The 23,101-nt window shown below is 47.6% G+C and overlaps 1 protein-coding gene across 1 annotated transcript in view; it reads left to right on the forward strand.

Annotated features, from left to right (window-relative positions):
• The first annotated feature begins 1,630 nt into the window (after positions 1-1,630).
• LOC129712547 (multiple C2 and transmembrane domain-containing protein 2-like) overlaps positions 1,631-23,101 on the forward strand; it is a 167,359-nt gene continuing 145,888 nt past the window's right edge. Inside the window, exons 1-2 of the mRNA XM_055661038.1 lie at positions 1,631-2,402; positions 20,645-21,184. Of these exons, the coding sequence (XP_055517013.1) occupies positions 20,726-21,184 (459 nt within the window). The 5' untranslated portion in view covers positions 1,631-2,402; positions 20,645-20,725. The remainder of the gene's footprint in view (positions 2,403-20,644; positions 21,185-23,101) is intronic.

Consider the following 23,101-nt stretch of genomic DNA (forward strand, 5'->3'; position numbering starts at 1 on the left):
TGCTGCCTCACAGCGCCAGAGACACGGGTTGGATCCTGACTACGGGTGCTGTCTGTACGGTGTTTGTTTGTTTTTCTTGTGACCGCTTGGGCTTTCTCCGGTTTCCTCCCACACTCCAATGACGTCCAGTACAAGTTTGTAGGTTAATTGGCTTTGATAAAGATTGTAAATTGTCACTAGTGTGTGTAGAATAGTGCTACTATATGGGTATGGAAATGGAAATGAAATGAAATGAGTGGTTTGGCCTGCCCTGTGCTTTTGCTTTGGCTTTGCTTTGCTTGACCTCACCTGAAATGAAAGCAAATGGATTGTATTGTTGGTTGGCCCCGCCTGCCCTGTGCTTGACTTGACTTGAAATGGATTGTTGGCACTGCACTCACTGTGCTTCACTTGACTTGACCCACATGCTAGCGTTCCAGACCCCCCCCCTCCTCCCCCGACCCCCCCACTGGCCACCAAAATTGGAATTGGTGGAGAAGTGGAATATTACGTTTTGGGACCAGCCCTCCAGTGTAAACCTGGGACCAAACGGGTCCCACTTAGTCTAGTACTTTATTAAATACAGGAAATACAATGGTCAATGTTACTCAACATTACTCATGTTTCCTGTTTAAACAACACTGTTAAGATCTAGACTTACTGGGAAAGTGTGCCGGATGGAATTTAATTTGCACAAGTGGGAAGTGATGCATTTTAATAAATTAAACCATGACAGCACGTATACAGTACATGCAAATTGGAGGGAGGGGGGAAAGGGGGGAGGAGGATGGGGGGATGGGGTAGGGGGAGGCGGGGGGGGGGGGAGGGGGAAGGAGGGTGGGGAGGCGGCGGTGAGGGGGGGTGATGGGGGGGGGGGAGAGTGAAGACACTTTTTAAGAAGTCAGACAACGTTTAATAAAGTTTAATCTACCGGTCAGTTTTTCCTTGGTCCTGAAAACTCCAATGAGCCAATTAAAATGCCCGGTCAGCGAAGGAGATTGCCTACGGCTGCCCTCGTCTGCCTGTAACTAAATAGTGACCCCACTCCACTGCACTACGAGTTAAAAAGAACCATGCCGACCAAATTTTACTTGCTGAAAAATTTTCAACGTGCTGAAAATTTTCCGCGACCTAGCTATTCGGGAACTTCCCTCGAGCATGAAGGAGAGTTCCATCATAGACCTCCTAGGACCATGTGTCGACCATGCTGCGAGTTTGAAGGTCGAAGACACTCTTCTAAACTCGCAGATTAGGTCGCCCAAGTGGGACAGCCCCTTAACTCAGTGGGACAGGCAGCATCTCTGGAGAGAAGGAAAGGGTGACATTTCGGGTCGAGACCCTTCTTCAGACTATTTCCCCATCCTTATTGAGGATAGTCTGTGCTGCATTTTGGTGGAACCAGTCTCTGTTGCTGAGGGTGCTCCTCCGGTTGGCCAAGCGTGTCATGGAGGGGAGGGGGGGGGTCACCACCCTCTCAAGAGGAGTGTTCTCCAGGAGGGAGGGAGAGAGACCATTGCTGGCCAGGTCCGAGTGAAGGGTTTGTGACTAAATAGCTAACTAAATGAGTGTGTGACCATCTGGGCCACACACTCATCTCCCCGCTAACTTCAGGTAGAAGGTAGAGGCAACAACCAGGTTCAGGAATAGCCCGAGTAGCGGGGTCGAGGATGACCTGGAGCGGGGCCTTACATCATCGCCCGGCGTGACTTCAACGGCTGCGGGACTTTGCCAGCGCCCGCCCGGGGCTCCAACAACAAGACCCGGAGCGCGGCCTTGCATCACCCGGTGCGGCGTTAATGGCCGCGGGACAATTGTTATCGCCCGCCGGGGGCTCTGACTTTGACTCTGACATCGGGGGGAGAGGGAAGTGCAGGGGAGAGATATGTTTTTTTTTGCCTTCCATCACAGCGAGGTGGAGATGCGCTGTGATGGATGTCTGTGTAAATTGTGTTGTGTCTTGGGTCTTTTTTTTCTTGTATGTATGACTGCAGAAACAACATTTCACTTGAGCCTCTATGAGGTTCAAGTGACAAATAAATTGTATTGTATTGTATTGTACTTCCCCACAGCCATCAGGCTATTAAACCTGGCTCGGACAAAACTCTGAACATTAATAGCCCATTATCTGTTATTTGCACTTTATCAGTTTATTTATGCATGTGTGTATATATTTATATAATGGCATATGGACACACTGATCTGTTTTGTTGTCATTGCCTACTATGTTCTGTTGTGCTGAAGCAAAGCAAGAATTTCATTGTCCTATCTTGAATCTTGTTGTGTGGGGATGGTAGCCCTCTAGCGGTAGGGGCAGCATTTTCAGTCGTCTGAGCGGAACCTCCCCTTTAAAAGACATGTTGCAAAGCGAGTGAATGAGGAAGTGCCTTGTGTGTCAGTGCAGAGCGGGTGGATACTCCAACGAGGTGAGTGACACTTTTTTTAAAAAACCTCTGTGCATTCATGCTAAAACATAATTATTATTGTTCAAGAGTCTTTCTTTATTGCTGTTCTCTTGACCAGTTGCTTTATTTTAAAAAAAAAAGACAAAAAGAGCAACAAAAAATGAGGGAGGATTTAAGCCAGTTTTCATTATGTAACGAACAATGAGGATATCTGTGAGCTGCTCTCTGAAGTTGGCGGAGAGGGACGAGGAGCAGCTTTTAATTGACTTTAGACAACTTTGCATTTGTGTGGGCAGCGACCTTGGGTCGTTTTGGCGTTTGCAATTTTCTTTTAGCTCCGCATTTGTCTCATTCGTGACAATTCCTGGTGTTTTAACCCCGAAACCGTAGTGGGAGAAGGGAGGAAGGATAGGCGGCTGTGCCGATGTACAGCGCCGTTGTGCTGCTGTCCTTAGCTGGCGCTGAGAGGTAAGGAGCAGCGGCAGGGTGACACGGTGACCAGGCTCTGTGTGTGTGTGTCTCTGTGTGTGTGTCTCTCTCTCTCTGTCTCCCTTTCTCTGTCTCTGCTTCCTCGGTTCGCCTCACGGGAGAGTCTACACCCCATTAAAACAGGTTTGAAAAGCTGCCCGTGACGAGGCGTTCGTTCACCTCCTTACTAAATCACACTGGCTTCTTGCTACATCACCTTGCTGCCTGTATTTGTCTCTGCTGTTCTAACAGGGACACAGTCGGGGTTGTGTTGTGTCTTTTCTTTTAAAAATAGCAGTGACAACTAATGTTGTCTGTTGGTAAAAAAGCACAGAGAGATGGAGATACACAGACAGACAGGGACACACAGACAGACAGGCAGGGACACAGACAGGGTTGTGTGATACCTTTTTTAAAAATAGCAGTAACAACTAATGTTGTCTGTGATAAAGGCACAAAGAGACAGAGGGACCTTCAAATGTACACAGACAGGGACTCACAAGCACACACACACACACACAGGGGAGCACACTCACACACAGGGACACACTCACACTCACACACAGGGGAGAGCACACTCACACACACAGGGGCACACACACACACACACACAGGGGCACACACACACACACACACACACACACACTCACACAGGGGAGCACACACACACACACAGGGGCACACACTCACACACAGGGGCTCAAACACACTCACACACGGGCACACTCACACACGGGCACACTCACACACACACACACACACACACACACACACACACAGGGGAGCACACTCACACACAGGGACACACACACACACACACACACCACACGCACTCACACACACAGGGGCACACACACTCACACTCACACACACGGGCGCACACACACACACACACAGTGTAGTCTACGCACACTCACACACAGGGACACACACGGGCACACACGCACACAGGGGCACACTCGCACAGGAACATATCTGGTGATGTCATCAGCAGTAACAGCTAAGCTTTCTCCCCGTGATTCATTGATCATATAATCGTATAACATAAAAATAGATTTTCATTACTATAATTCCTGCAAAGGGTTTTAGCCCTGGAGAGCATGCTGGCAGTATGTCTGGCTATGAGCTAGTGTGATTTGTGATGCTGTGCCTGGTGTTTCTCTAGTCCATGCCTTGCACACAGTCCAGGTGCTCTGAGGTCAGCAAGGTGGGCTTGTGGAGCTAGTGGTGATGTTTGAGGAACTGCTGCAGAGGGGTGGAGGCAGATTAAGAGTTCATATGTGATAGGAACAGAATAATCAAAATTTATCAACTCCACCATTCAATCATGGCTGATCTATCTCTCCCTCTCAACCTCATTCTCCTGCCTGCTCCCCATAACCTCCAACACCTGTACTAATCAAGAATATATCTGTCTCTGCCTTAAGAATATCCACTGACTCGGCCTCCACAACCTTCTGTGGCAAAGAATTCCACAGATTCACCACCCTCTGACTAAAGAAATGAATTCTCATCTTCCTAACGGAACATCCTTTAATTCTGAGGCTATGATCTCTAGTCCTGGACTCTCCCACGAGTGGAAACATCCTCTCCACATCCACTCGATCCAGGCCCTTCACTATTCAGTAGGTTACAATGAGGTCCCCCCCTCATTATTCTAAACTACAGCGAGTACAGGCCCAGTGGCATCGAATGCCCATCATATGTTAGTCCATGCGTTCCTGGGGTCGTTCTTGCAAATCTCCACTAAACCCTCTCCAGAGCCAGCACATCCTTCCTCAGATATGGGCCCAAAACTGCAGACAGTACTCCAAATGCGGCCTGACCAGCACCTTGTATAGCCTCAGCATTCCATCACCTCTAGAGGGACCTTGCAAAATGAAATATGTACAATGTGCAGCAGAGATGTAGCTGTCAATTAGACGGATTAATGAAATCTGGGCACCACGTTAGAATGATGGATGGAGAGCTCGTTGACACGTACCTAGTAGTGAAAAGCCTCGATAGAGTGGATGTGGAGAGGATGTTTCCACTAGTGGGAGAGTCTAGGACCAGAGGTCACAGCCTCAGAATGAAAGGATGTACTGTTAGAAAGGAAATGAGGAGAATTTCTTTCATCAGAGGGTGGTGAATCTGTGGAATTCATTGCCACAGATGGCTGTAGAGGCCAAGTCAGTCAATGTTTTTAAGGCGGAGATAGATAGATTATTGATCAGTACGGGTTTCGGAGGTTGTGGGGAGAAGGCAGGAGAATGGGGTTAGGAGGGAGAGATAGATCAGCCGTGATTGAATAGCGGAACATGTCAATCTCTGCTTCAAAAAGACCCAAAGGTTTGGCCTCCACAGCCGCCTGCACCACAGCCGCCTGTGGCAATGGATTCCCGGTTACAGAGAGAAGGCAGGAGCATGGGAATGAGAGGGAACGATATCGCATACAGTTTATCCGTGGATTAGACGCTGTGCTCCACGTATCGTACCAGGCATGTACCACACCCCCTGATCTAAACAATCTCCTTGCCTTGCCAGCAGAATATAAATATTTGTCCTAATGCCTGCATTTAAAACAAAACTTTCACATTCTTGCCCAGGGAGTATAATAATTTAGTATGTTTTGGATTTAAATGTTTTGGATTTAATCTGTTCTTGGCAGAATGGTCGCATTGTTCACTGTTGATGTTGTGTTCATTTTGAGGATTGATTGATTGATACTTGGGAGAGGTTGTTTACAAGACTAATACTCTGTACTTTAGATTGTGATCTTGTAGTTACTGCAAAGTTATCGGGAGAGATTTTGCCCGCAAGTTCCTCGTTAGTTTGTGCTTGGTGCATTTTAAATGTCTCCTCGTTTGAAGAGAACGGTTGATGTATTTTTAAATTGGGGTTTACCTCAAACTGCAGCGGAGCACGATGACTCTGCCAGTAAAGCCACAGAACTGCATCGTATTGCCAGAAACATGGCTCCAATCTGATCTCTTGTTGGTGACCCTCGAACTATCCTTGTCTGGACTTTGCTGGCTTTACCTTGCACTAAACGTTATTCCTTTATTGTGGATCAATACACTGTGAGTGGCTTGATTGTAATCACGTGTTGTCTTTCTGTTGACTGGTTAGCATGCAGCAAAAGCTTTTCACTGTACCTCGGTACACGTGACAATGAACTAAACTGAACTATCTTGGGCGCAGAGGACAGATCTGAAGGTCACGGGCGGTCAAGGTGTTGCGTCGAGACTTTTCTTCACATTGACCCTACTAGGGAGAAGATAGGTGGAGTAACTCAGCTGGAGTAACTCAGCGGGTGAGGCAGCTTCTTTGGAGAAAAAGGATGGGTGACTTTTCCCATTCTTCCCTCCAGAGATGCTGCCTGACCCGCTGAGTTACTCCATCACTTTGTGTCTATCTTCGGTATCAACTCTACTTCTGCGCCCCTGTGCCACCCCTAAATGTTATTGTCTGTAATTAATGTGGAGCATGGCCTCTATAATATCCTAATGCCACATTCCTGTCCATGCTAGGAGTTAATCTGCATTAAAAAAACAATGACACAAAGTGCTGGAGTAACTCAATGGGTCAGGCAGCATCTGAGAGCTTGGAGAGATGACGTTTTGGGTCGGGGACCCTTCTTCAGATTGAGGGGAGAGAACAAGGAAGGAGGACAGATTGAGGCATCTGCTCTCTAGTTGGTGAGAGGATGGTTCAGTTGCCTGATAGCAGCTGAAAACAAATTGTCCCAGAATCTGGAGAAACTCAGCGGGTGAGTCAGCATCTATAGAGCGAAGGAATAGGTGATGTTTCGGGTCGAGAACTTTCTTCGGAGAGAGGAGGGGAACTTAAGTAATTTGCCTACCTTTGATTTTTCCAGCATCTGCAGTTCCTTCTCAAACACTGAATCTGGAGGTGTGTGTTTTCACACTTCTATACCTCTTGCCTGATGGGAGTGGGGAGAAGAGGGAGTGACAGGGGTGAGACTGGTCCATGATTATGCTGCTGGCCTTGCCGAGGCAGCATGGGGTGTAGATGGGATCAATGGAGAGGGAGGTTAGTTTGCGTGATGCCTCAGATTTAGTTAATGGCTTGAATTCATTGTGTTCTCATGGTGGGGATTTGAACATGCATCTTCAAATTAGTGACGTGGAGGTCTGGATGTGGGCTCAGCCCTCAGTCCTTATTCTTGATGGAGATGTGTATGCAAATTGGCGTTACCTGGAAAATCGTGAACAGGTCTGATCTCCTGAACCGGTAAAGATGTGCTTTCAAGTCATGCCAAAACATCATCTTCACAATAATAAATATTCTCTCTGTGAATGCCAAGATTTGCCTAAGGTGTTCAAGTTCCTCCCACATTCCAATGACATCCAGGTTGATGGGTTTAAGAAACATTTAGACAGGTACATGAATAGGACAGGTATGGAGGGATTTGGGCCAATCTCAGGCAGGCTGGACTAGTGTAGGTGGGACATGTTGGTTGACATGCGGAAGTTGGGCCTGTTTTCACACGCTATGACTCTGTGAAATCAGCTCGCATACTGCAATTCTTTCAGATTTTTAGAAGGTAAAGCACTCCCTCACATAAAGATGCTGAACAAAAGGATAGGGTAGCGGTAGAGTTGCTGCCCTACTGCGCCAGAGACCCGGGTTCGATCCTGACTCCGGGCGCTGTCCTTACGGAATTTGTACGTTCTCCCCGTTTTCTCCCACATTCCAAAGGCATACTGGTTTGTAGGTTGTTTAAGAAGGAACTGCAGATGCTGGAAAATCGAAGGTACACAAAAAAGCTGGAGAAACTCAGCGGGTGCAGCAGCATCTATGGAGCAAAGGAAATAGGCAACGTTTCGTGCCGAAACGTTGCCTATTTCCTTCGCTCCATAGATGCTGCTGCACCCGCTGAGTTTCTCCAGCTTTTTTGCGTACCTCTGGTTTGTAGGTTAATTGGCTTTGCCAAAAATTGTAAATTGTCCCTAGTGTGTGTGTGTGTAGGATAGTGCTCCTGTACGGGGTGATCGCTGGTAGGTGCGGACTCGATGGGTCGAAGGGCCTGTTTCCATGCTGTTTCTCTAAAATCTAAAGGTAATTTCTGTTGATATTCCAGTCAGGATCACCTAGTGATTTCTTCTTCTGAAGAAGGGTCCTGACCTGAAACGTCACCTCTCCATGTTCTCCAGACCTGCTGAGTTACTCCAGCGTTCTGTGTCTTTTTATTTCCCCGGTGTGTAACTATCAAGCAGCAGGTTTGATTGATCAGTGGCTGATTAACTTGGCTTGTTGCATAGAGTTGACCTTGCGGCTGATGAACAGGGAGCGCGCACACACACACACGCTCACATACGCCCCATCATCGATCGCTGTCTCTTCAATGCTTCATTCTGCTATAACGTTGGGATAACTGCACTGGGCAGAATCTGATATTCTCTCCTTGTTACAATGCTCTAAAAATAGAGGTGAAATGCTGTGGATGTTTGAGATGTGAATTGCAAGCAGTTTGCACAGCTGGCCTGCCAGATTCTGGAGGTGGGGATGTGATATCACGTTGAACTGAGGTTTCATTAAAAGCTGCTCGGCTCACCAGCGCTGTTGCAGTGACTGCTCCAGCAGTGTGCGATGGCACTGTACTCTCTGTCTGAGTGTGGCCATGTGAGGGGGCACTTTCAAACCGCGCTGTTTGAAATGTTAGTCCCACGTACCCTTTGTAAAGGTCACCCTGCTGCATCCACTGGTGTGAATAGAAAATTGTAGCAACCGAGATTCTTTTTCCACCTACCACAACGTCAGGGTGTCGAGAGTTGCAGAGAGACGGCAGGAACATGGGGCCGAGAGGGAAACTAGGTCATTTAGAACGGAGATGAGCAAACACTTTTTCCACACAAGAGTTGTGAGTCTGTGGAATTCTCTGCCTCAGAGGGCGGTGGAAGCCGGTTCTCTGAATACTTTCAAGAGAGCTAGATAGGGTTGTTGAAGATAATGGAGTCAGGGGATATGGGGAGAAGGCAGGAATGGGGTACTGATTGAGGATGATCAGCCATGATCACATTGAATGGCGGTGCTGGCTCGAAGGGCTGAATGGCCTACTCCTGCACCTATCATCTATAAGGGCGCAGAGAAGATTTACGAGGATATTGCCAGGACTAGAGGGTGTGAGCTACAGGGAGAGGTTGAGCATGCTAGGTCTCTATTCCCTGGAGCGCAGGAGGAGGTGGGGTGATCTTCTAGAGGTGTCTAAAATCATGAGAGGAATAGATCGGGTAGATGCACAGAGTCTCTTGCCCAGACTCTGGGGGAAACAAGAAACCCACAGGTTTAAAGTGAGAGGAGGAAGATTTTTATAGGAAACTGAGGGATAACTTTTCCACACAAAGGGTGGTGAGTCATGTATATGAACGAGCTGTCAGGAGGTAGTTGAGGCAGGGTCCATTGCAACATTTACAGTACAATATTGAGGCAGGTACATGGATAGGACAGGTTTGGAGGGATATGGGCCAAACGCAGGCAGGTTGGACTAGTGTAAATGGAATGTATTGACTGGTGTGCAAGTTGGGCTGTTCCCATGCTGTAAGACTGTGACTATCGGCTCTGATTGAATGCTGGAGTTGTCTGGGTGAGTCGGTAGTTTCTGCCTGCTGCTATATTTGTGATTATGATGCTGCTCTGGAATTGAGGGTAGAGCATTTCCTGTTTGTTCGTCGTGGTCGAACGCGAGTGAGAACAATGATATTTGGAGAGTTATTCTTTTGAGCTACCACTCACCTCACCACAATTTCCCTGACAGCCGTGACTTGTTCCTTGATGGGAGCGAGAGAGAGAAAACGTGTCAATTTCCCCTAAGTTGACTGCTGCACTGTTCCAGAGTGAGGTTTACAAATTCGTCACAAACATACCTCCTCGTACATTGGTGCCAATGTCGGAGTCGATAAATTCAAGCGCTAAATCGTCACAGTGTGGAAACAGACCCTTCGGCCCACCGACTCCATGCTCGCCCACAATCCCCATACACTAGTACCACCCCTCACCACACCAGGGCCAATTTACAATTTATCAAGGCAAATGAACCTACAAACCTGCAAGTCTTTGGAGAGTGGGAGGAAACCGAAGCACCCGGAGAAAACCCACGCAGGTCACGGAGAGAACGTGCAAACTCCATACAGACAGCACCCGTAGTCAGGATCGAACCGGGGTCTCTGGCGCTGTGAGGCAGCAACTCCACCACTACACTGCTGGACATAAAATCATTTTCGTACCACCCAGCCCTTGTTTACAGGTCCACTGGAGATTGTTATTCCCTTGTCAAAACTTTCCAAAAATGTGACTTGTTGATTTGGATTTCCCATCTGTTTCTCTGCCCAGTTTACCCAGTGTGGCCTCCTGATTTAATTCCTGCACAGTCGCCATCCCTGGATTGCAAACTCTGCCGTCTCCCTGAGATGAGGCACCTAAAACTGAAGGCCAGTCTCCAGATGTGGTCTGATTAAAGCTGTGATGGATTAAACCTGTCACCGGGAATCTTCGCCAGATCGAGGGGTGATCTGCTGCTCTGTGACAGGACAATGTTGCAGTCGTGCATTGTAATCTACTGATGTTTTGTTTAGTGTCCTTTAGAGACACAGCGCGCAAACAGGCCCTTTGGCCCACCTGTGTCCGCACCCACCAGCGATCCCCGCACGCACTAACACTATCCTACACACAATTTACACAGAATGTTGTTTAAGAAGGAACTGTAGATGCTGGAAAATCGAAGGTCGACACAAATGCTGGAGAAACTCAGCGAGTGAGGCAGCATCTATGGAGCGAAGGAAATAGGCAACGTTTCTGGACGAACTAAAGAAGGGTTTTGACCCGAAACATTACCCATTTCCTTCACTCCATAGATGCTGCCTCATCCACTGAGTTTCTCCAGCATTTTTGTCGACACAGAATATTGGGTTCAGTTCTGGGCACCATGTTATAGGAAAGATATTGTCAAGCTTGAAAGGGTTCAGAAAAAAATTACGATGATTCTAGCCACGACTAGAGGGTGTGAGCTCTAGGGAGAGGTTGAGTCGACTGGGTCTCTATTCCATGGAGCGCAGGAGGATGAGGGGTGATCTTATAGAGGTGTACAAAATAATGAGAGGAATAGAGTGGGTAGATGCACAGAGTCTCTTGCCCAGAGTAGGGGAATCGAGGATCAGAGGACATACGTTCAAGGTGAAGGGGAAAAGATTTAATAGGAATCCGAGGGGTAACTTTTTCACACAGAGGGTGGTGGGTGTATGGAACAAGCTGCCAGAGGAGATGGTTGAGGCTGGGATTGTCACATAGTTTAAGAAACCGTTAGACAGGTACATGGATAGGACAGGTTTTGAGGGATATGGACCAAGCGCAGGCAAGTGGGACTAGTGTAGCTGGGGCATTGTTGGCTGGTGTGGGCAAGTTGGGCCGAAGGGCCTGTTTCCACACTGTATCATTCCATGACTAAACCAGGTTCAAATTTCATTTTTTTTAACAAAGCCAATCAACCTACAAACCTGTACGCCTTAGGAGTGTCGTAGGAAACCGGGGCACCCGGAGAAAACCCACTCGGGTCACGGCGAGAACGTACAAACTCAATACAGACAGTGCCCATGGTCAGGATCGAACCCCAGGTCTCTGGCGTTGTGAGGCAGCAACTCCACCTCATTCTCCACGATTACAGAGCTTGTGCCCTTGTTTTGCAGTTTACCCAATCCGATCAGTTGCTCCTATACATCAATCCAATCAATCCGAACTCGGATACAGTTGGTAGGGGGAAGGGAAAAGTACAAGGTGCAGAATATAATTCTCAGCATAGTTCCAAAAGACAAAGTCCATTGTCCATAATGTGGTAGAGGAGGGTGGCACAACAGTAGACTTGTTGCCTTGCAGCGTTAGAGACCTGTGTTGGGCACTGTTTACGGGTGCTATCTAGAGAAGTTTGTACGTTCTCCCTGTGACCTGCGTGAGTTTTCTCCCACACTTGGAACATGTACATGTCTGCAGGTTAATTGGCTTCAGTAAAATTGTAAATTGTCCCTACTGTACAAGATAGTGGTGATGTACGGGGTGGTCACTGGTTGGTGCACTCTCGGTGGGCTGAAGGGCCTGTTTCCATGCTGTATCTCTAAAGGAGTATAGGATGGTAACTTGTTCAAGAAGGAACTGCAGATGCTGGAAAATCGAAGGTACACAAAAAAGCTGGAGAAACTCAGCGGGTGCAGCAGCATCTATGGAGCGAAGGAAATAGGCAACGTTTCGGGACGAAACCCTTTTTCAGATGAGTTGTCTTCATTCAATGCCCAACTACTAAGTATGATATTGTCGTTTCTGGATCAGTTTATGTCAACTTGTTGGCCCGAAACGTTGCCTATTTCCTTCGTTCCATAGATGCTGCTGCACCCGCTGAGTTTCTCCAGCTTTTGTGTGTACCTAGGACAGTAACTTGCCTTGTGGATGTTGTATCATGTGTGCATGTGAGTTCTTGGCTAAATCTACACAGCCCATGAGTTTGTGTCTGGCGCTGCTGATGAATCCAATTTGAATCATAGACCATGGGAACGTGCTATAACACATTTGATTCGTGCCTTCCTCTGATGGGAGCAGTCTGAACACATTGCTATCTATCCTCGCTGAATAAAGCAACAGCTGTGCTTTCTATGCCTCGTAAGCCAGTCGCCCACTCTTCACATTCTGTTTCTTGCACGAGGATTGAGAGAAATTGATTTCTAAAGGATTCTTCTCCAGGGAGCATCGGCCCTTCTGTTGCAGTGCCAATCGCGTTCCCTCCCATCTTCACCGTCTTTCCCTGCAGTGGTCACAGAGGCAGGGAAGCAGGGAGATCCTGGCCACAGTGAAAATACTGTTTGTTGCCTGGTTCATAAGTGATAGGAGCAAGATTAGGCCATTCGGCTCATCGAGTCTACTCCGCCATTCAATCATGGCTGATCCTATCTCTCCCTCCTAACCCTGCTCTCCTGCCCTCTCCCCAAAACCTCAGACACCCGTACAAATCAAAAATCTATCTATCTCTGCCTTAAAAAATATCCACTAACTTGGCCTCCACAGCTTTCTGTGGCAAAGAATTCCACAGGACAGGCAGGTGGATATCCAAGTGTTGTTTAATTGCTGTTCTAGTCCCTGCTTAAACTAGCACTAACAACTCAACCGGCAGCTCGTTCCATACACCCACTGTGTGGGGAGAAAATAGCTGCCCCTCGGCTTCCGAGGAAATCTTTCCTCTCTCATCTTAAACCTATATCTTCTGGTTTTTGATTCCCTTACTCAGGGCAAGAGACTCTGTGCCTCTACCTTGTCTATTCACCCTCACGATGATGGTCTTGGCATCATCTTCGGCACAAATATTGTGGGCTGAAGGGCCTGTTCTTGTGCTATACTGTTCTAGGGTGGTGAATCTGTGGAATTCATTGCCACAGAAGGCAGTGGAGGCCATCATAGGTTTTAAACGACAGAGATCGATAGATTCCTGATTAGTACGGGTGTCGGGGGTTATGGGGAGAATGCAGGAGAATGGGGTTAGGAGGGAGAGATAGATCAGCCATGATTGAATGACGAAGTAGACTTGATGGGCCGAATGGTAATTCTACTATCATGTATTAACTTGTGAAATAGAATATGTGATTCCAATCAAGCTGTCCACAGTGTACAGACACATGATAAAGGGGACTAACATGAATAAGGTTTAGCATAGTTAAATAAAGTAATGTTACTGTCGGAGTAGATATTTACAAAAAAAAAAGTGGAGTGATTGTAATACTTATGATAATACTCGGGTTATGTTCCTCTAAGTACATAAGCACACAATGCCTTTTCATTATGAAAGTACCCGAACCATGCAAATCTAGCAGTTCTGTTCCGTTTAAGAAAGAACTGCAGATGCTGGAAAAATCGAAGGTAGGCAAAAATGCTGGAGAAACTCAGTGGGTGAGGCAGCATCTATGGAGCGAAGGAATGTGTCAGATGTGTAAAAATAGCAGCCACCCAGTAGTGGCACGAATTGCTATTTAAAGCTGGTTTATGGGCAGCGTTTCATGTGCCTCCATGTACAATGCTGGCCTCTATACGATGCTGTATGTGTGGGATGGGGAAGGAGATCGACTTAATCCTGAAACGTATCGTGAATGAAGTATATCGGTAAGGCAGCAGGGTTACCATAGCAACAATGAGGCATATCTTAGCAGGCAGAAGATGGTGATTATTTCTGTGCTGGGATGTTGGCCAAGCACATCTTCCTGTGGTGGTGGAGGCAGCGACCCAGTCTCTACTCTAGACTTTGGAGACGCAGAGCGGAAACGGGCCCCTCTGCCCACCGAGTCTGCACCGACCAGCGATCACCCCGTACACTAGCGCTCACACACACACACACACACACACACACACACACACACATGCGCACACACACACACACACACACACACGCACAGACGCACACACACACACACACACACTCACGCACACACGCACGCACACACGCACACGCCCACAGACACGCACACACGCACACGCGCGCACACACACGCACACACACACACACGACGCACACACACACGGGATAATTTTCAATCTTTATTGAAGCCAATGAACCTACATGGCTGTCTGTCTTTGGAATGTGGGAGGAAACCGGAGCACCCGGAGAAAACCTACGCGGTCACAGGGAGAACGTGCAAACTCCACACAGACAGCACCCGTAGTCACGATCGAGCCCGGGTCTCTGGTGCTGTGAGCAACTCTACCGCTGTGCTGCTTGTTCCCTCCAAAAACTCCTCGCTCCTCGCTGGGCCGGCACCTTCTCTCATCCGGCCATCTAAAGGTCTTGCATAAACGTCGTGCCTTCCTCAGAGTTGGTGTCTCCCAAATCACAGCGGTTGAAGTACTTTGTGTAACGATTTATGGAGTTGCAGTCATGCCCATTGCGTAAGTCGGGAAGCATCTTTGTTTGTATTTTGAAGAGGAAGGGAGATCTTCCTAATGGCCTGGAGAACGTCACTCTCTGGTTAATGTCATGCTAAATGGATTACCTGGTGTTTATCATATCAGTGGGAGCTGTTTACATACTAGCTACCACGTGTCCTACCAGTGACTACCCTTGGAGCCATCAGTTGGCCAAGAATCACTTCATGATGCCGTAACAGATGCTCATGAGTAGGAGTCTGGTTGTCTTGCGTCAGTAGAAGATGGAACGGGGCTCCACTGACTTCAGTGACATTAGTGAGTTGGAACCAGTTTGACTGATACGAGTGGCTCGTTCAGAATGAGTCAAAGCCAGGTTTATTTTCACAGCAAAGTACCATCTGCCTTGTGGGACAAACAAAGATGTGTAGTTGGAATGTTGGATTGCTCACTGTGTTGGGCTGTCCTTGTCTAACGGCAGAGGTGAGAGAGGGAAATAGCAGGTGGTGGCAGCAGTGACCAAGAGCTTGCTTTAGGAGGGAACCCTGGCAGCTGCACCATGGCAGACAGGGAGAGGCTTCAGAGGGTAACCAGGACAGCGCAGAGGATCATTGGCTGCCCTCTCCCCTCCCTGATGGACATCTACACCTCCTGCTGCCTTAGCAGGGCAAAGAAGATCATTAAAGACAGCTCCCATCCTGCGTTTGGACTGTTCGACCTGCTGCCCTCTGGAAGGCGCTATAGGTGCATCAAATCCAGGACAAACACTCAGGAATAGTTGCTTTCCGAGAATTATATCTACCATAAATTCAAATTCACACATGCACTGACTACACCGCCCAACACGGACTTCCATCTGTATATATGTATATATGATATATGTATATATGTCCCCCCCCCCCCCCCCCCTCTCCCTTCTGTTTTTTTTTTTTTTTTTTCTGTTTCTTGTTTTTTGTGCTAAATTGTACGAGCAGCTTTCAGTTTCACTGTACATGTATAGTGACAATAAATGGCATATCTATCTATATCTATCTGACCATGGGGAAACAAGCCAGCAATGGCGGCCGTGCTTACCCAGAAGGCCGCGAGCCACGGAAAGTGCCCTGGACGCTGATGAGCCAGTTAATACACGCAAGTTATTTTGGGTTGAGGATGGAGGTGGTGAAATCTAACTGGCGTAACAGTTCACAGAACGTAACCCTGATGTAAGACGGGGCGTGCCCGCACCTTGGTTTCCTTGCCCCATCTTTAGAAGGAAGTGTTTAGTTTAGTATAGAGATACAGAGCGGAAACAGGCCCTTCGGCCCACTGAGTCCGTGCCGACCAGCGACCCCTGCACACTAACACAAGCCTACACACACCAGGGCCAATTTACACTTATACCAAGTATACAAACCCAAGCCAATTAACCTGCAAACCTGTACATCTTTGGAGTGTGGGAGGAATCCGAAGACCTCGGAGAAAACCCACACAGTTCACGGGAAGAACGTACAAACTCTGTACAGACAGCATCCGTAGTCGGGATCTAACCCTGGTCTCTGGCACTGGACGCGCTGTAAGGCAGCAACTCTACTGCTGCAACTCCCCACGGCAAGATGTTGGTGTAAATGACCCCTTCATGCAGATGGAGGGTAAAATAATCTGTTGTGGAGGTCTCGGCTGATGCACACTTGAAACCACACTGGGTGCAAGGAGATAGATGGGGGAATGGGATAGATGGGACTGATCTGGGACCCAACGTAGACTCGTCCAGCATGGAAACAGGCCGTTCGGCCCAACACCTTCATTCCGACCAAGATGCCCCATCTGTGCTGGTCCCATTTGGCCCGTATCCCTCTAAACCTTTCCTGTCCAAGTATCTATAAATATGCGCTAGGCATATTATCATGTTAAATGAAAGCTGTACCTTTGAATGGAAATGTTGCAAGGTTGTTGGTTAACTTTGTGGTGAATAATTAAACACTTAAAGTTATTTCACGCAAGGGATTTAGTTAAGAACTAGAGATTGGTCGCAAGAACACCTCCACAATACCTGTGTAGAAACGAGGAACTGCAGGTGTTGGCTGACAAAAAAATACACAAAGTGCTGGAGTAATTCAGCAGGTCAAGCAGCATCACTGGAGAACATGGATAGGTGAAGTTTTGGGTTGGGACCCTTCTTCAAAAGATGAAATCGCTGCGTGACCCTGACCTGAATAGCAATGGAAACGTCACCTATCTATATTCTCCAGAAATGCTGCCTGACCCGCTGAATTACTCCAGCACTTTGCGAAACGTCACCTATCCATGTTCTCCTGAAATGCTGCCTGACCCGCTGAGTTACTCCAGCACTTTGTGAAACGTCACCTATCTATATTCTCCAGAAATGCTGCCTGACCCGCTGAGTTACTCCAGCACTCTGTGTGTTTTTTCTCTCCACAATACCTATATATTGTCTAGTTATAACAATATATTGTACATCCTGATAATAAAGAGTTGTTTTTGCAATGTGACCCCTTGGGGTGTTACGTAAGCTGGCGAATTCCTTCCAACAAGCAATTCACTGTTGTGGTAAAATCGAATTTATTTCAGGGAAACTGAATCTTCGAACTTAATAGCACAAGGAAGTTTAGTTTTTGCCTCCTTGCCTCGGGCATTACAATTATCTTTTGTGTGAGAACTTTGCTTGAAATGGATTCGGTAGAAACTTCACAGAAATGGCTGAACAGCAGAGTGAATTATAGAGGCAGCACGGTGGCGCAGTGGTAGAGTCACTGCCTCACAGCATTAGAGATCCGGGTTCGATACTGACTACGGGTGCTTGTTTGTACGTTCTCCCCGTGATCTGCGTGGGTTTTCTCCGAGATTTTCGGTTTCCTCCCACACTCCAAAGACGCACAGGTTTGTAGGTTAATTCGTTATTGGTCTCCCCATTTTTCTTCCCTGGTCAAATTTAGCAATTCACCCGGCCATCTTTGTGTCCTGTGGTCGCCTCCTGCAGCGCTGGTAAATAGCTGTGGTCCCAGCACCGAGCCTTGTGGTACCCCACTAGTCACTGCCTGCCATTCTGAAAGGGACCCGTTAATCCCTACTCTTTGTTTCCTGTCTGCCAACCAGTTTTTCTATCCATATCAGCACTCTACCCCCAATACCATGTGCTCTAATTTTGCCCACTATTCTCCTATGAGGGACCTTATCAAAGGCTTTCTGAAAGTCCAGGTACATTACATCTACTGGCTCTCCCTTGTCCATTTTTCTAGTTACATCCTCAAAAATTCCAGAAGATTAGTCGAGCATGATTTAGTGTGACACATCACAACGCTGCTTGTCTGGGCTTCGGTTCCAAAACGGCAGAATTCAAGTAATAACTTGCATCCAACATTTTTATTGAGAAAGTTAGAGAGTTTTCTGCAAAGGAAACAATGCTGTTATTGCACGCCAAACGTTTAGTATTCTCTCCACCGTAGCAACCATAGATCATATTGAATGGCGGTGCAGGCTCGAAGGGCTGAATGTCCTACTCCTGCACCTAGATTCTCCATAGTGTGTGTAGGATTGCGTTAGTGTGGACCTGGTCCTGTTTCCACGCTGTATCTCTAAACTAAAAACTAAGTTTTATCACACCTGATGATTCCATGTGATCTTGTTCTGAACCTCGATTCAGATTGATACAACCTATGAAATGTTTTTAGTAGAATATTCCACAGTGTGCAGCCAATTTTACGACGAGAGGCATAGTGACTGTGACCTCACTGCCTGAAGCAGCAAAGTGTTCCTTAAAGCCCTGTCCCACGGTACGAGTTCATTCCAAGAGCTCTCCCGAGTTTAAAAAAAATTAAACTCGTGGTAAGCACGGAGAATGAACGTCGGAGCTCGGGGACGTCTCTTAGCGCTAACGGCAGGTAAGCACGGGAAGACTCGTGATGATTTTTCAACCTGATGAAAAATGTCCACGAGAGCCCCGAGTATCGACGAGTGGCCATTACCGTAAATCTCCAAGTTCAAATCGGGGTAAACTCGGTAGAACTCTTGGAATGAACTCGTACCGTGGGACAGGGCTTTTAGACTGACAGCAGGAATCGAGTATCGGAAGTGGAGGTGTAACCTATTGGTTGGCAGTGTGAAAATGACGATGCGTTGTATATCACACGGTGGTACAGCTGCTATAATTCAGCTGCATCAGGAACATTGTTGTGTAGATGTGATGAAAATAAATTTCCAGTCATAGTCACACAGTGTGGAAACAGACCCTTCAACTCAACGACCCCAACGGCCAACATGCTACACTAGTCCCACCTGCCAGCGTTTGGCCCATGGCCCTCTGATCCTGTCCTATCCATGTGCCTGTCTAAATGTTTCTTAAATGTGATAGTCCCTGCCTCAACTACCTCCTCCAGCAACTTGTTCCATACACTCACCACCCTTTGTGGGTTTAAAAAAAAAAAAAAAAGTTACCCCTCGGGTCCCTATTAAATCTTTAGTTTAGTTTAGAAATACAGCGCAAAACAGGTCCTTCGGCCCACCGTGTCCGCGCCGACTTGCGATCACCTCGTATACTTGTGCCGTCCTACACACTAGGGACAATTTGCAGAAGCCTATTATTTTACAAGCCTGCATGTCTTTGGAGTGTGGGGTGAAACGGGAGCACCTGGAGTCACATAGAGAAGTTGCAATCTGAGTACGGACAGCACCTGTAGTCGGGATGTAACCTGAGTTTCTGGTGCTGTAAATGCCCCTGTCCCACTTAGGACACCTGAACGGAAACCTCTGGAGACTTTGCGCCCCACCCCAAGGTTTCCGTGCGGTTCCCGGAGGTTGCAGGTGGTTGCCGGAGGTTGCAGGTAGTGGAAGCAGGTAGGGAGACTGACAAAAACCCTCCGGGATCCGCACAGAAACCTTGGGTGGGGCGCAAAGTCTCCAGAGGTTTCCGTTCAGGTTAAGGCAGCAACTCTACCGCTGTGCCGCTCTTGAATGGCTTCAGAGTTAGTTTCATATTCTACATATTCTGAAGAGATTAAAATTTGATAACCAGTTGATAAAATGTCACTTCTCAGCAGACCTTTACCCAAAGATGTATCAGCATTTTGCAGTAACATTATGGGAGACAGACACAAAAAGCTGGAGTAACTTAGCGAGTCAGGCAGCAGAGAAGGAATCGGTGACGTTCTGGGTTGGGACCCAGCATACTCCTGGAGAGCTGCATCCTAACTTCCTCTCACTCTTATTTTTCATGCCCTGACCGATGAAGACAAACTGACTACATAGCCTCTTTACCACTCAACTTGTGTTGCCACTTTCAGGAAGTTGTGGGTTTGGGAAAAAATCCTAGAAACCATTGCATGCGTGAGGAATAAGTTTTGAGATGAGTGTGGGAAGGAGAAAAATGAAGGAGGAACACACACACACACACACACACACACACACACACACACACACACACACACACACACACACACTGATAGATAAATCATGACACGCAACACGGTGGCGCAGCGGTAGAATTGCTGCCTCACAGCGCCAGAGTCCCGGGTTCGATCCTGACTACGGATGCTGTCTGTACGGAGTTTGTATGTTCACTCCGTGACCGTGTGGGTTTTCTCTGGGCACTCTGGTTCCCTCCCACACGGTACTGCCAGCACCCATAGTCGGGATGGACCCCGGGTCTCTGGCATGTGAGGCAGCAACTCTACCACTGTGCCACTATACATTAGTACTCCAAGTTAATACATTCTACATACCAGTGATGCTTTAGTTGGCCTCTTCACACAAGCCCAGCCCCTCGCCCCTTGCTACTGGCCAAAAATCCAAAGCCTATTCTTGTTGCAGGGCGATAGTTTCCTTTCACCGTGGTGTATTGAGCTCCTGTGGTTGAATTTTCTGTCATGATAAAATTACAATGCCTCCCAATGTTTGCTCTCTTTCTGCAGATCCTGTTTCTCCTGACATTGGCCAGAGTCTCATCTCTTATTTGCTGCTTGACGTGAGGACTTGGCACGACGGCCAACGCGATGGATGAGCAGAAGGAGATCACCAGGTGGAGGTCCTTCCGGGCGAAGACCAAACCCATCCTGCAGAACCTGAAGGGCAAGTTGTCGAGCAATAGGAAGGCAGGCTTGCAGAGACGCCTCCTGGATCAGCGGATGAGCGTGTCGGAGCCCGACATGCTGCAGGTGGTCAAGAGCTACAACGAGGGGTACTCGTCTCCCCTCGTCCCGTCCCGCGCCCCCAATTACTACAGCAGCCCCTCCACCCCAGTCAAGAAGGCGGACGAGAGGAGTGAAGAGGGGACCCTCCAGGAGGGTGCAGCACTCTCGGGGGAGGCTGATCATCCAACAAACCCTTTGCCTGACAATGAACCTTCTCCACCCATTGGGTTGCCCGCTTCGGAGATGGAACCCAGCAGGAACGACGAGGAAATCATTCCGGACCTGACCCTGGCAGATACAATGACGGAAGGAAAATATGTGGTAAGTGGTGACTGGTCCCATGTGGAGAATTGAAGGAATGAATTGGTAAATGCAACATGTGTTGTGGAGCAGAGGGATCTAGGAGTGTAGGTTTATTGAAAATGAGGGTGGTTAAGAAGGCTTTCGGTACATTGGCCTTCATCAGTCAGAGTACAGAGGTTGGGAGGTCATGTCACAGTTGTGTAAAAAGTTGGTGAGGCCACATTTAGAGTCTTGTGTTCGGGCTTGGTCACCATGTTATAGGAAAGACATTGCCGAGCTTGAAAGGGTGCAGGGAAGATTTACCAGGATGTTGCCAGGTCTTGAGGAACTGAGCTATAGAAACATAGAAACATAGAAATTAGGTGCAGGAGTAGGCCATTCGGCCCTTCGAGCCTGCACCGCCATTCAATATGATCATGGCTGATCATCCAACTCAGTATCCCATACCTGCCTTCTCTCCATACCCCCTGATCCCCTTAGCCAGAAGGGCCACATCTAACTCCCTCTTAAATACTTCTATAGGGAGAGGTTGAGCAGGCTAGGATTTATTCCCTGGAGCGTAGGAGGATGAAGGGGTGATCTTAACAGAGGTGTACAAAATCATGAGTAAATAAGTTTATTGACCAAGTATTCACATACAAGGTCTTTGCCTTGGTGCTCCACCCACAAGTAACGACATGACATACAGTGACAGTTACGAATGACTCGGAAAACACTAAATATTAATAATAATAAAACATTAATGATAAAACACCATTGAACAAGCATGTGAACCAACAAAATACCAGATCAAAGGGAGGCTACAGAATTTTGGCTGTTGAGTAGAGCAACTACTTGTGGATAAAATCTGTTTTTATGTCTGGCTGTGGCAGCTTTGACAGTCCGGAGTCGCCTTCAAGAGGGAAGTGATTCAAAGAGTTTGTGGCCAGGGTGAGAGGGGTCAGAGATGATCTTGCCCGCTTGCTTCCTGGCCCTTGCAGTGTACAGTTTGGTTGAGAGGAATAGATTGGGTAAAGGCACAGTTTTTTCCAGAGTAGGTGAATCGAGAACCAGAGGACAGAGGTTTAAGGTGAAGGGCGAAAGATTTAATAGGAACCTGAAGGGTAACTTATTTACACAGAGGGTGGTGGGTGTGTGGAACGAGGGATATGGGCCAAAAGCAGGCAGGTGGGACTATAGATGGGGCAGGTTGGTCAGCGTGGGTGAGTTGGGCTGTCGGGCCTGTGACCATATCATGGGAGGGAGAGTGGTTCTTTGGTGTTCAGATCAAGGAGTTGCATTAGAATCCGAACCAAGACTGTTTGGTGTTGGTGTAAAAATATACTTCACCCAAAAGAAAGTGCAACTTTGTATAGGAAAGAGTACAGCATAGGAACAGGCCATTCGGCCCGCGATGCCTGTGTCGTGCCCGATGATAAGACCAACCGTTATCTGCCTGCATGGGACCCATGTCCCTCCGTTCCCTGCTTGTCCAAAAGTCTTTAATGCAACCATTGTATCGACCCATCCCATCATGCCCAGCACTTTGTTCCAGCTGCGTGTCCATCTTGCCTTGCACATTTCCTTTCAACTTTGCCCCTCATCTTTTCCCTCTAGTATCAAATACTAGACGCTATACTCTCGAGTATTTGATATTTCCACCCTTGGGAATAAAGATTCTCTCTGCCCACTGCTAGAACTGAAGAGTTCCCAGCTATCCATTGCTCTCATCGTTGGAATTCCACTAACAAGTTGTTTGAGACGGGGGTGTGAAAGTATCATTCTGATTTGTGACAGCTGGTAATGTTAGTATGTGTTTAAAAATTAGTGCTGTTCTTCAAATTTAATATAGCAAACAATTACCTTACTGATGACTAGACAGCACTGAAGACTGAAGAGCCTTCTCCTTCTTGTGTATGGCGTGCACAGCCTGAAGTTGTAGGGCAACTTGTTCTA

The sequence above is a fragment of the Leucoraja erinacea genome, chromosome 33 (assembly GCF_028641065.1).
Source record: "Leucoraja erinacea ecotype New England chromosome 33, Leri_hhj_1, whole genome shotgun sequence".
NCBI lineage: Eukaryota > Metazoa > Chordata > Chondrichthyes > Rajiformes > Rajidae > Leucoraja > Leucoraja erinaceus.